The 12,577-nt window shown below is 36.3% G+C and overlaps 1 protein-coding gene across 1 annotated transcript in view; it reads right to left on the reverse strand.

The window, feature by feature from the left end:
• The window catches only part of LOC114360477 (uncharacterized), a 74,405-nt gene extending 72,681 nt beyond the window's left edge, over positions 1-1,724 (reverse strand). The window contains exons 1-3 of the mRNA XM_028315199.1: positions 1,635-1,724; positions 1,135-1,287; positions 331-474 (exon numbers count right to left, since the gene is read on the reverse strand). Of these exons, the coding sequence (XP_028171000.1) occupies positions 331-474; positions 1,135-1,287; positions 1,635-1,724 (387 nt within the window). The remainder of the gene's footprint in view (positions 1-330; positions 475-1,134; positions 1,288-1,634) is intronic.
• Between the last annotated feature and the right edge of the window lie 10,853 nt (positions 1,725-12,577).

Below are 12,577 nucleotides of genomic sequence, written 5' to 3' on the forward strand. Positions count from 1 at the left end.
GTATAAAATATAATAACTCCTAAATCGATCCTAATAAAAAATAGATTCGTTAAACTCGAGCCATTATAAAAACATTGTATTCTAACCCTGAATACCATATTAGTTTTAAAGCTGTATAATTATTTTTTAGTACTTATCTTTAAAATAAGTTTAGATAATTATGTACGCAAACTACTTACTTACTCGTACCTATGTAGTAGGAGGATTCCATCATAAATGTTTAAATTAGAGACGTAATAATTTGATTTAAAGATATATTAACTGTAGGGTTAGTAAGAAAATAAGTAAGATGTAGCTTGTTTCCTTTTTTATATCGATTGATGTTTTCACTTCCTTCAGTTCCATGTCAATGTACCCAGCTGCAACCAACCTCTTAAAATATGAGATATTACAATAAATACGTCCTTCATTGAATGGAAAACTGCGTGGAATGGACAGATGGTTGATGGTCATGTTGTATAAATGATATTCTCCCTGAAAGTAAAAACATCGTTTCAGCCAAATGACGTCCACTGCTAGATAAAGACAAAGATGGTCTGCGCTGCCCATATCCAGGTACTTCCCGCGACCTTCACCAGATCGTCGGTCCACCTAGTGGGAGGGCTGCCCCATCTCGTTCGCCTTGACATGGCAATCTCATTTTTATTTCAGTAGATAATTTATTTATTTAACTTACAAATCAACCTACTTATCTACTTCATATCATATTTTTTGGTGCCAAGTCATTTTAGTTCCATACCACTCACATTTTTTTTATGGAGCATTGGCATAGATTAACCCTTAGAGCCATAGCACGTGGTATTTTTAGCACAGGCAATCAGCGATTTAAGACTGTATTAATGCAGGACCGCGATTTCGCGACTCCATGCGGTTGGACGCGGTATCGGAATCGCGTTTTTTAGCGACTCTATCGATGCAGAATCCCGATTTCGCGACTTTACTAGGTCGGATGAGGTATCGGAAATGACATTTTCACTGTATCGAGCCCATAAAAGCGACTCAATCGCCGCGTTTAGCATTCATAAGTGTGGTCGCTGCTGCGCTGCATTTAGCTTCTAAAAAGCAGCTGGATCGCTGATCGCCCATGCTAAAGTAGCATGTGAGCTGTCGCTCATGATGAAATGGTAACCTTACCGGTGGATATGGACACGGCTGTGAAAATTTTCCTTGCTTCATAGCAGCTCCAAAGAATTTGTCTTTATGGATCAGATTGCACAATTTGAAGTGCATCTCTATGAAACCACGTTTGTACACATTTGATAGATACTCGTAAAAGTAGAAATCCAGCTGTAAACAACTTAGTGTTCACAAATGCAGTCGGAGGCATCAATGACTAATTCATTTGTTGGTGATTTGTATTTGATGCCTCCGACTGCATTTGTGATAGTGTTCACTTGTTCAGTTGTCTTGTTTTTGTTGCAAAATTGCCCTTATTGTAAGTGAATAAGAGGCTGTGTTTACCTTGATGTGCTGTCGTCTGTACAAATCTTACAACCCCGTCGAGTTAACGTCGAGTTACATTGACGCTCTGATACGGACGGGGCGAATGCGCTGAGGGGTGCCTAGTTATCCGGGAGGGAGAGTCGCATTCTAGCAAGGTGCGCAGTTAGCTGGATCTGGTTGTAAAAACTTACCGAAACATTATTGTCTATCCACTTAGAAGTACTAAAGTGCAAACCGACATAATAGAATGGGTTAGAGCGACCATATCTTTGGGAAGTCATGTTTATTGATAATATTTCAGGATCTTCGTATAGCTTCACTGGGTGTTCGGTAGATATATACCTAATCTAAAATATAAAAAAAAAACATAATAAGCAAAAAAGTATAAGTCTAAATCTCGAACTAATATAACTTGCAAAGTTTTTTTTTTTCATTATTTTTTTTTGAACCGTCATATATTCATCGGAATAAGATTCTTATGGTAGAAGAATTCTAATCAAACCTACCGAACTACCGTTTCGGAGTCTATTCCACACAAACAAACAAAATTATTTTCCTCTTTATAATATTGGCAAAATGGCATTGGCGATGGGACAACAAGGTTCTGGAATGGAGGCCGCCTACCGGAAAACGCAGCGTGGGACGTCCACCCACAAGGTGGACCGACTACATCATAAAGGTAGCAGGGAAGCGCTGGACGCAGGCCGCTACCAATCGATCAACACGGAAAGCATTGGGAGAGGCCTATGTTCAGCCATGGACGTCGTCCTATGGCTGAAATGATGATGACGATGATGACGAAAATGGCATTATATTGTATATTAAAACATAGAACACGGCTTACTCTTTCACTCGTACAATATGGATACAAAATCACAAATAAAATATTGGTTGAGTAGAAAGTCAAGATATATGTCAGCATATTACGCGTCATTTTGACAAAATGATTTACCAGTTACATACCACTGTAAAACTGAAGTATCATTTGAATGGAATAATCTTTTAAAATCTACAAACAACACAATACATAAAAAATAGTCATCATTTATAATGTCAACAACGATATTACAATCACTAAAGACCTACCATTTGAATTTACTAGTAGTAGTACAGAATGTTCTTTTAATAGTTGATCAAACCAAAAGGTTGATTCTACTACTTCTTGCAGGACTCAATAGGAGAAATATAAACTTACAATCATACATCAATCATCAGGTGAGATACAGGCCAAGGCTTTTCTTCGGTCACTTGGGAAAAAGTTCTTGCACCCTTATTTAGTTTAGTAGTATGTCGTTCTGTGAGTTTACACCAAACGTACGTATTCGATATCGACTGCGTAAAAAAAAAAACATTAAATGTATGACGGATTGTACAGCGCCCCTAGTGGACACTTTGAAGAACAAAAATCTTCATAAACTTTTTTGACACACTCGATATCGAATACAATTGATGTAAACTAACATTACGCCCCCTGTAATTCTTAAATTGTCACACAAACGTTTTTTCTTTCTGTCTTTCTTATTGCTTGATCAAATATAAAAATAACACTCTGTATATAAAAAAGAAAAAGCTTGTTGCTTTTAACGGTACATACCTATGTGCGTACGTATAAAAATAAGACAATCAGTCAAGACTTCAAGACTTGTCGTAATTATGTGGATTACATCCACTAGAATAGGGATGGCAAAACAATGTCATGCGCCACAATATTTAGGGCACGACGCTAATCACAAAATTCATTAAGAAATAAAAAAGTAAAGTATTTTGAACGAGGACTACAGCATTTGCCCTCATCAGTTCACTTCAGTCACTGTGCACTGTAAAGTCACTAGTGTCTAAGACGATGGCGTCAACTGTAGAGTTCTAGAAAGGTAGACAAACTATCATAATTTCAATCACTAGAGTGGCACCTCCGTATAGTAACGTCCAGTCACTCGCAAGTGGCAGTATTGATATCATTAAGTGCTATTTGATAGCACGTCTATGACTACATCAAACGTTTTTAGAAAAGTGGTACGTTGATACCTCAACAGTCAACGTTGAGTTAACTGCGCACCTCGTTAGAATGCGACTCTCCCTCGCACTCACCCACACGTCTGCCCCATTCGTACCAAAGGTGCAATTGTGTAAAGCAATCGTATACACTTGACAGTTCAAAACATATGCTATATTCTGTCAAACGCCTTGATAAACAGTGGGTCTAGTCAAAATGCCACACTATGGAGCGAAATTGCGATTTATGGACATAGCGATTTTTTTCACAATTTATAAATGCGAATATACTAATATAAATGCGAAAGTAACTCTGTCTGTCTGTCTGTCTGTCTGTCTGTCTGTCTGTCTGTCTGTCTATTACGCTTTCCCGCTTAAACCTCGCAACCGATTTTGATGAAATTTGGCATAGAGATAGTTTGAGTACCGTGAAAGAACATAGGATAGTTTTTATCCCGGTTTTTGAAACAGGGACGCGCGCGATAAAGTTTTTCTGTGACAGACAAAATTCCACGCGGGCGAAGCCGCGGGCGGAAAGCTAGTTGATAATATCTTTGGATATCACTGCGTCTCTAGTCCCAAACTAAGCAAATCTGGTACTATGGGTACCAGAAAATGGATATTAATTTTACTTGTCAGCCTTTAATAGAGACTAATACCATTATCATTAATGTAAGCTTTGTTACTATTATTATATGCTTTAATCTTAATTTCTTATAGCCAAAATTTGTACCAAATATTTTTTTCTTTTCTTTTTTCTTTCAATAAATTGCCTGACTTGTGTGTTCTCAGACCCCAAAGTAAAGATCTTCTTGTAAAAACTAAAAGGCTCCTGCGACACAAGCTATGCTTAGTGCAGAAGCAGCTAGTCATAAGAATACTCTGTACACTGATTTAATAGCAATAAACATTTTATTATTATTATCTCCTTTATTAATTTTCTTTCTTATTTTTATTTTTTTCTTTTTACAATGTAATTATCAAAAAATAAAAATACATTATAAATACAAAAATCTTAAAAATAGTTAACCCGCTGGCAGCGGAGCAAGGCCCAAACTACCGGTGGTCAGGGTCACAGGCTGAGGAATTATTATTATTATTATATATTTTTTTTAATACATAGGATATTGTAGATAGAAAACACCCAGACCAAATACAAACAAATATGTTCAGGTACACAAATAAATTTACATCTTTGATTTTATTTCCTTTCCACACATAATTAGTAGTCTCTTTTTATTTTTAATCATTTCATCATCATCATTTCAGCCATAGGACGTCCACTGCTGAACATGCTATCCATGTTGCTCGATTGGTAGCGGCCTGCACCTATATTTAAACTCTCACTATAATTTAAACATTTATTGGAAATAAATTACACCAAAGTCAGAAGTTTCAGTCCCTTTTTCTCTCCTCGTCTTCTTATGTTCACTTCTTTTACCTCCATATCGATATACGCAGATAGTGCATGGTCTTTTTTGTATGATGCATTGGCATAAATTCTGCCTTTAGTGAATGGGAAACCGCGTGGAATAACCCTGATGTCAATGCTCATGTTGTATAAATAATAGTCGTCCTGAAAAATAAACGTATTAAAAACATATAAAGCAACAAAAACTTCTTACCTAGTCTATAAATTATAAGTTAGTGGAGAAAATGTGTGTAAAGTTTTGTTTAAAGAATATGTATGTTGAATAGTCTCGTCAACCCTTCCAGCAAAGCTGAATATGGCGGGTTTTAGAATCGCTCTGACCGCTCGCTGATCGTCGACGCTGACAGATCAATATGTATGTAATTAAAGAAAACGTTCCTAGGGGATGCTCTTCGGCTGTCAGCGCCAACTGTCATCATGCGTCAGCGCATTGCAGTGTTACGAGGGGGTTCACCACAATAGTCCAGTGATAGCAGAGCTCGAATTGCGTTCTTCGCATCTCGAGTCGCCCAGTCCGACACCTTAATTGTTGGGGTACTGTCGCCTGAATAATTTTTAAATCAATCTCTCTCTTTTTATGTTTAATTCTTTTAGTTACGTCATAATTATCCTCAGACATTACATATTCTCCAGAACTTTTGTAGAGCATAGATTCATCATCATCATCGTTTCAGCCATAGGACGTCCACTGCTGAACATAGGCCTCTTCCAATGATCTCCACATCGCCCAATTTGGTAGCGGCCTTTATGATACCTACCTATAGATAGATGAACCCTTAGAGTAGGCGCACACCGTTGATTTTTAGTTGGCCGATTTTAAATTGTATGAAGAATCGGCCAAATCGAATCGGCGTAATGTGCGCACTCCCATACATGCCCAAACTGATCAACTGCCCGACTAAATTATCGGCCGACGAAAAATCAACGGTATGCGCCTACTCTTAATGAGACGGGAACCTTACCGGTGGATATGGACACGGCTGTAAAAACTTTCCTTGCTTCATAGGAGCTCCGAAGAATTTATCTTTATGGATCAGATCGCAGAATTTGAAGTGCATCTCAATGAAACCACGTTTGTACACATTCGAAAGGAACTCGAAAAAGTAGAAATCAACCTGTAATCAAAATAATAAAACTACAAATAACCGCGATAGATTAGAATATTTTTTTCTGTCAATGAGGGTTTATTCAAAGTCAAAATTCCTTTATTTGCATGGACTATTAAAAATAGCGTTTAAAATACGTCAAATACAGAGTGGTTATGTAATCAGACTCCAAATTTTTAATTTTTAAATTAAGTCGACCTAAGGAGCTACTCGCTAGTGAATCAGTAACTTAATCGATTTACGTAAACATCCCATTTTTTGCAGGACCCCGTTAAGTAGTATAGGAACGTGTTATAATTAAAGTTTTCACGAATCTGTTCGAATGTGTTATTCGAATTTTAAACAGATTACGTGTTTTAATACGACAGTCCAGTTTCCTGCAATACTGGATCCCTCAAAATTGGATTGCCATGGGAAAGAGCCCTTAGTTGTCTAACGAAAAATTCTATTCCTTTTCTAGATATAAAATAAGCCAAACCACAATCATTCAACGACGTTCCACCAGCTTGCACTAAGCATTTCGATAACTCTTTTATAATGCGAACAGCTTGCAACTGTAATTCCAGGCCTACCTGCTGTCTTTCCCGAACACTATAATCCAGGCCTTTTCAAGGCGAAAGTGAAAGGTAGGGTGGATTTGTACCATTTTAGACTGCATCTCACTTAAAATCAGGTGCGATTGTGGTCAAATACTTACCATGTTCTGCATAAAAAATGCAAGTTGCATGAGCAATACGAAACTTACCGTAACATTGTTGTCCAGATAAATTAAAGGTTTTATATGCAAACCTACATAATAGAATGGTGTAGTGCGGCCGTACCTTTCGGAGGTTAGTTCAGCTGCTTCCAAATATTTAGGATTTATGTAAGTTACATTAGGATGTTCCGTAGATATGTACCTGATCTGCAATAAAGTCAATTAACGTGACTTATGATTTTAATCTGCTCTTCTAAAACCAATTATATACAGGGTGGCCAGGGAGTTGACATTCAAAGCTAAAATTTGAATTCCTTACATCAAGGTTTATCTAAATCACCCCCATGTATGTTTTTTTTTATCCACAACGAGGAAGCTCTTGGCCTGTATCTCACCTGATGGTAAGTGACGATCAGGCCGAAGGTGGAAGCGAGCTTCACCCGGAATCCTCAACCACGGAGGAGCTGGCTATCTTACCTCTAACTGCCGGAACACAACAATGCTGTTAACATTGTTGTTATGGCGACAGACTTAGGTAAGATGGTGGTAGCTAGCCAGGCGGACTTAGAACAAGCCCTACCACCAACCAAACCGAACTGAAAAATCTGCCCCCACTGGGAATCGAACCCGGGACCTCTGCGGCTGAAGCAGGTGGTCTTACCACAGAGATGTTCTACAATTTTGCTTAGTTTAGGAGATAGAGTTAGTTTTTTTTTATCACCTATGGCTGGTTTTTATATTTTTCAGCTTTATAAAATTACAAATGACTACAGCCACTGCAAAAATGTATTAGTGTCATTTAATTAAAATATTAATTTTTTTTTAACAAAAAAAAGAACATACTAATTACCATAACATAATATACTCATTTCACATGAGAAATTAACAAAGAACCATTCGAATTTAATGTATAATGTTTATTACTATTATGAAAGATATTATTCTGAGCTATTTTATATAAGACAATACATTACAATATTATGTAGCTTACTTTCTCACCGTTACTGATGGAGTCCAAAATAAAATATAACATGAGTACAGAGGAAATAGTAATAAATTTTAAATGAACACAAAACATTATTGTGATGGCTTACGCACTTGTGCGTTACAAAACTATATTTTTTACTATTTATACTTTAATTTCGTTTGAAATCATTTGATAAGATCTAAAATTGCCTGACAAAAGAATACATGAAAATAAGTAATTATCTATAATGGCGATAAACAGTGAGTGGCATTGTGATCCTAATTATTGTGATTAAGAAATTACTAAGGGCAGAGGTGCGTGAAAATAAACTAGAAGCTTCTGTAATTAGCTTATTAATATTATTTTATAATTTATTTATCTCTTCTGTGAGCAGTCTATCTGAAGGCAAGGCATATTAGGATGTATATTGATAGACACATATCAATCTAAACACTGTGGCATTAAGGAGTTTTAATAGATGCTAGTTTTATATAAAAATATTGTTAACCTTAATAATTTTCCGAGCATTAGGTATAATCCGGGCCTCTTCAAGGCAAGAGTAAAAAGGCACTTACTTGGGAATGTACCATAATAGGCTGCATCTCACTCAACATCAGGTGCGATTGCAGTCTCCTTTGTGCTGCATTAAAAAAAAACTAATAGATTAATTATTATTGACGGGATTGCTATTTGCTACCATGTACTACCTTAATTTCGAGTCTCCGATATTTCGGCACTGTTGCAGCAATCCCGTCAATATTGTTCTGTTAGTGACCATGAAAGTGTAAAACAATAATAATGTACTAATAGTAATATACTACAACTCGGTAGAAATAAATACTGGTGTAGAGACCACATTTTCTCGTCTCCAAATTGTTCATATTATGCCCTTAGAATTTTTGATTACCTCGTTCGTTCTTTCGTTCGTTTCAGCCAAATGACGGTTTTTGATTACTTAATTTGAATAAAATAAATAAGACGTTTTGATTTATTTATCCTTCTATTTAAAACTGTTTTCATTGTCTTTGAGAATCTATGTTTCTATTTCTATTTGAAACCACTTTATGTTAAAACTGGCTTGCAGATGCCTCGTGGATCTTCTTGGAAATTATATTTAATAGGGGGTACCTACGTATATCTTTCAATATTCTAATCGTTTCTATGGCATCGCTGAATGGCACTGAGCTCCTTGATATTGAGATATCAAGCCGCTTACTGCTCCGTAGCTCTTCAATAGCGATTGGTTTATGAGCCCACTTGGGTCGCTATATTTTTTTAAATCTATGAATAGAAAAAGTAATAAATCTATGTGAACTCCGTGGAGATAAAAAATAGGTATTTTTATAAATCTGATGGGCGATTGGTTTAGCGTTCGTTTCAGCCGAACGACGTCCATGTCCATTGCTGGACAAAGGCCTTCCCCCAAGGTTTTCCACAAATACCGGTCCTGCGCCGCCCGCATACAGACACCTCCCGCGATTTTAACTATATTTTTGGTTAAATGCTTAACACACTAATTTTAAGTTAACTAAAAATTCAAAGTTTTTCGAAAAATCTTGCCTCTGTATTGCATGAATAGAAGTACTAGTTTTTTTCTTCCTCTATCAATAACTTTACCGACCCCGCTTTAATTGTGAATGTGTCAATTTTACTAGCACAACAATTAAAAAATAATTTCACAATAATTATTGTACGCGATAGAGATANCAGCGATAGCGCTGTTAATACACATGTGGGTATGTTCGGTCTAAAAATACCCCTCTCTTAGCAGTCGGGTATTAAACCGGGCAATACTCTTAGCCTCGACCGATGGACGATATTATTCTACATCTTGAAGAAATTCAAGAGTTAAGCTCGCAGGAAATTCAAATACTTTAACGATAAAAGCATCTCTGATAAAGTGACTGAGTTTGTTGCGGCGCTTCTTCTCAGCACTTGCCAAATGTTTGTCTCGAAGCGCTGGTAGGGCAAAAAAAGAATGAGACATGTATAGGCTCCTTAAGAGCATTTGACGATTTGCAAGAACTAATTTAATTTGTCTAAACAAATAAAGAAAATTTTGATTTTGATTTTGAAAGATTTTTCCAACGAACCTTTATATTCCCATGAATTCGATGGGAGTTATGCTCCAGACATTTTCATGGAAAAACAGGAGTAGGCATTATTGGCATTTTAGTTCCCATGTTTTATTATATTTATTTTCTAGTTGTCTAGTACAACATTTAACTAAAAAATTTGATTATTTTGATCGAAATGTACATTGTATACCTCATTGAAATAAAATTATTTAGAATGAGTAAGAGTAATTTTGTTACCGTGACTTTTAAATCAATACAATTGTGTTTACACAAAGATACGAGAGGATTGATAACAAAATCATTGTCATGTATAACAATAACAACCTGAAATAATTTTCTACACTTTTTTTTGTTAAGTGGAGGTATAAAAAGGTTTTTAACTAAAAGAAGGAGTGAATGAGCATTAATTATGTTTTTTGTTTACTGAAACCTTGGAAATAAGTTTTTTTTAAGCCGTATTCTCAATATTTGAATAGATTTAAATCAAATATGAAACAAGATTCTCTACTTAACAAATCCGTAATTTCACAGCACGTCACATAGCGCGGCTGATCTAAATGAGCGATCGGGAGCTTGAGACCCATTCATTCGACTGCTTTGTTTTTGTATCGAATTCCGACGAATATTGAATAAAGGTGTTACCAGAGGGCGTGCCTGTCGACACCGACAGTTTGATGGATTACCAGCTGATTAAGTAATGTATTTGTACAAAAACAAACCGCGAAATAACAAGAAATTGCCGAAGGAGAAAGTTTCGGTTAAAACCTAAGTCCGATCGTGATTGACGATGGGTGACGTTAGAGAAGAGTTACAAGTAAGCCTTTTTACCCGACTGCGCCAGAAGGAGGGCTATGTTTTTTTACTATCTAACTCGTGGAACCCTAAGGCTGAGTTGCACCACCTAACTTCGACCGTAACTTTAACGATAACCGGTGTTTTTGTATGAAGTTTGACAGATTTTTGACGTTTGTCAAAGTTAAAGTAAGATGGTACAGCCACGTGCAACTTAGCCTAAACGGGCACATGAGACCGCGGTAACATAGATTTTTTATAAGTCTTGTTTCGCTGCAGGTACTTGCAGGACTAGAAACTTTTCTACAGCACTTCTTTGAACACACCTGCGTTTTGTTTACATACTTGTATGTTGCGACTTCGTATTATGTACCTACCTTCACACATTTAATATTTTCTTTTGTCTGTTTTCAAATCCCTTGTATAAACCTGTTTATTACAACATAAAGGCTGTTAATTTTATGTCTGTATCATTGACCATTTATCCTTTTTTGTTACAGGTAAGTGCTTTTGCTGTAATTATGAAAAGTTCGTAAGTTAATTATAAGGTTTTGGCGTTTAAAATAAGTCTATGCATCTAATGAGGAGATCCGTAAACGAACTAAAGACGCTGTCATAGCCCGACGTATTAGCAAGCTGAAGTGGCAATCGGCAGGGCATATAGTTTGCAGAACTGACGGCCGATGGGGCAGCAAGGTTCTGGAATGGAGGCCGCGTACCGGAAAACGCAGTGTGGGACGTCCACCTACAAGGTGGACCGACGATATCGTAAAAGTAGCAGGGAAGCGCTGGACGCAAGATGCTACCAACATGGAAAGCATTGGGGGAGGCCTATGTTCAGCAGTGGACATCCTATGGCTGAAATGATGATGATGATGATGCATCTAAACATCAAGAATTCAGAATTCAAAACTCTTTTTATTGTAACAGGGATCTTATTTCAATCTTGAAAACGAATAAAAATCAACCAACAACAAGTGACAGGCGTTCAAAATGACCCCCACCCCCGTTGCACCCTTTATTCTTTGGACAAAGAAGTCTGCACTTGCAATTGATGGCCTTTCCATTTGCAGAAACAAAACGCCTTTTCCTTCCACATTCTTAGAAACGAAGTTACTCGGTATTTTTAAGCCTAAATGTCAGTTGCAATTCATGGTGATATTTATTAGCTTATGAATGATGTTTTTTATTTAGTCATATTTTATTTTATTTATTTTATTTTACAATTTTTTGGAGAACTTACAGCTAAGTGTTACATTAAGTAATGTTTATAATTAAAGTAAGGCCAATTAAAAGTTCCCACCTATAGTTAAACAATTAATTAATTTTATTGCGGACAGAGAACGATGTTAATTTATGAAGTTCAAACTACTATCTAACAAAGAAAAGATTATTAAATTTTGTTTTAAACTGGTTGATAGGGGTATTGAACAAGTCTAGTTCCATGTCATCACAAACAGAATTAAATCGATCAGGAACTCTAATTACAAACGAATTTTTGCGATAGTTGGTCCGAGTCAAGGGTGCCTGCAATATTTTAAAGTGTCGTGTAACTTTTTAGGCAGGTATTTACTCACAGTTTTGCTTGAAGTTATTAAATGTAGTCATAGGTGGCATACACGATGACATTACACCAAATAAGGTGACTTCACAGGATATCACGTCAATACACTGGCATTTTTCTTTATGTAGGTAGTTAAGAGCCGAAATAAGCAACCAAAATGTACAGACTAATCAGTACAGTCGACACTCTCACTCTTGCCTTAAGACTTGAAGAGTAATAAATTATTGTACTGAAGTGAATATTTTATACATTTTAGAGACGATAGCGAATACGTCAAGCTATTGTACCATCTTAAGACATTGTAATAAGTGCTTTTTTTTACTAAAAATGCCTGTGTTGTTGTCTGTACATGTTTGTATGCATGTAGAGTTACATAAACTGACTCTATTCTCACCACCAACAAAATCATTGCTTTATTTTTATCTTGGTTCCACATGAACACGTTGTAGATGTTCATGTGGAACCAAGATAAAAATAAAGCAATGATGTAAAAATTGAAAATTAAC

Source organism: Ostrinia furnacalis, unplaced genomic scaffold, assembly GCF_004193835.3.
Source record: "Ostrinia furnacalis isolate ACB-3 unplaced genomic scaffold, ASM419383v2 OfSCF5051, whole genome shotgun sequence".
NCBI lineage: Eukaryota > Metazoa > Arthropoda > Insecta > Lepidoptera > Crambidae > Ostrinia > Ostrinia furnacalis.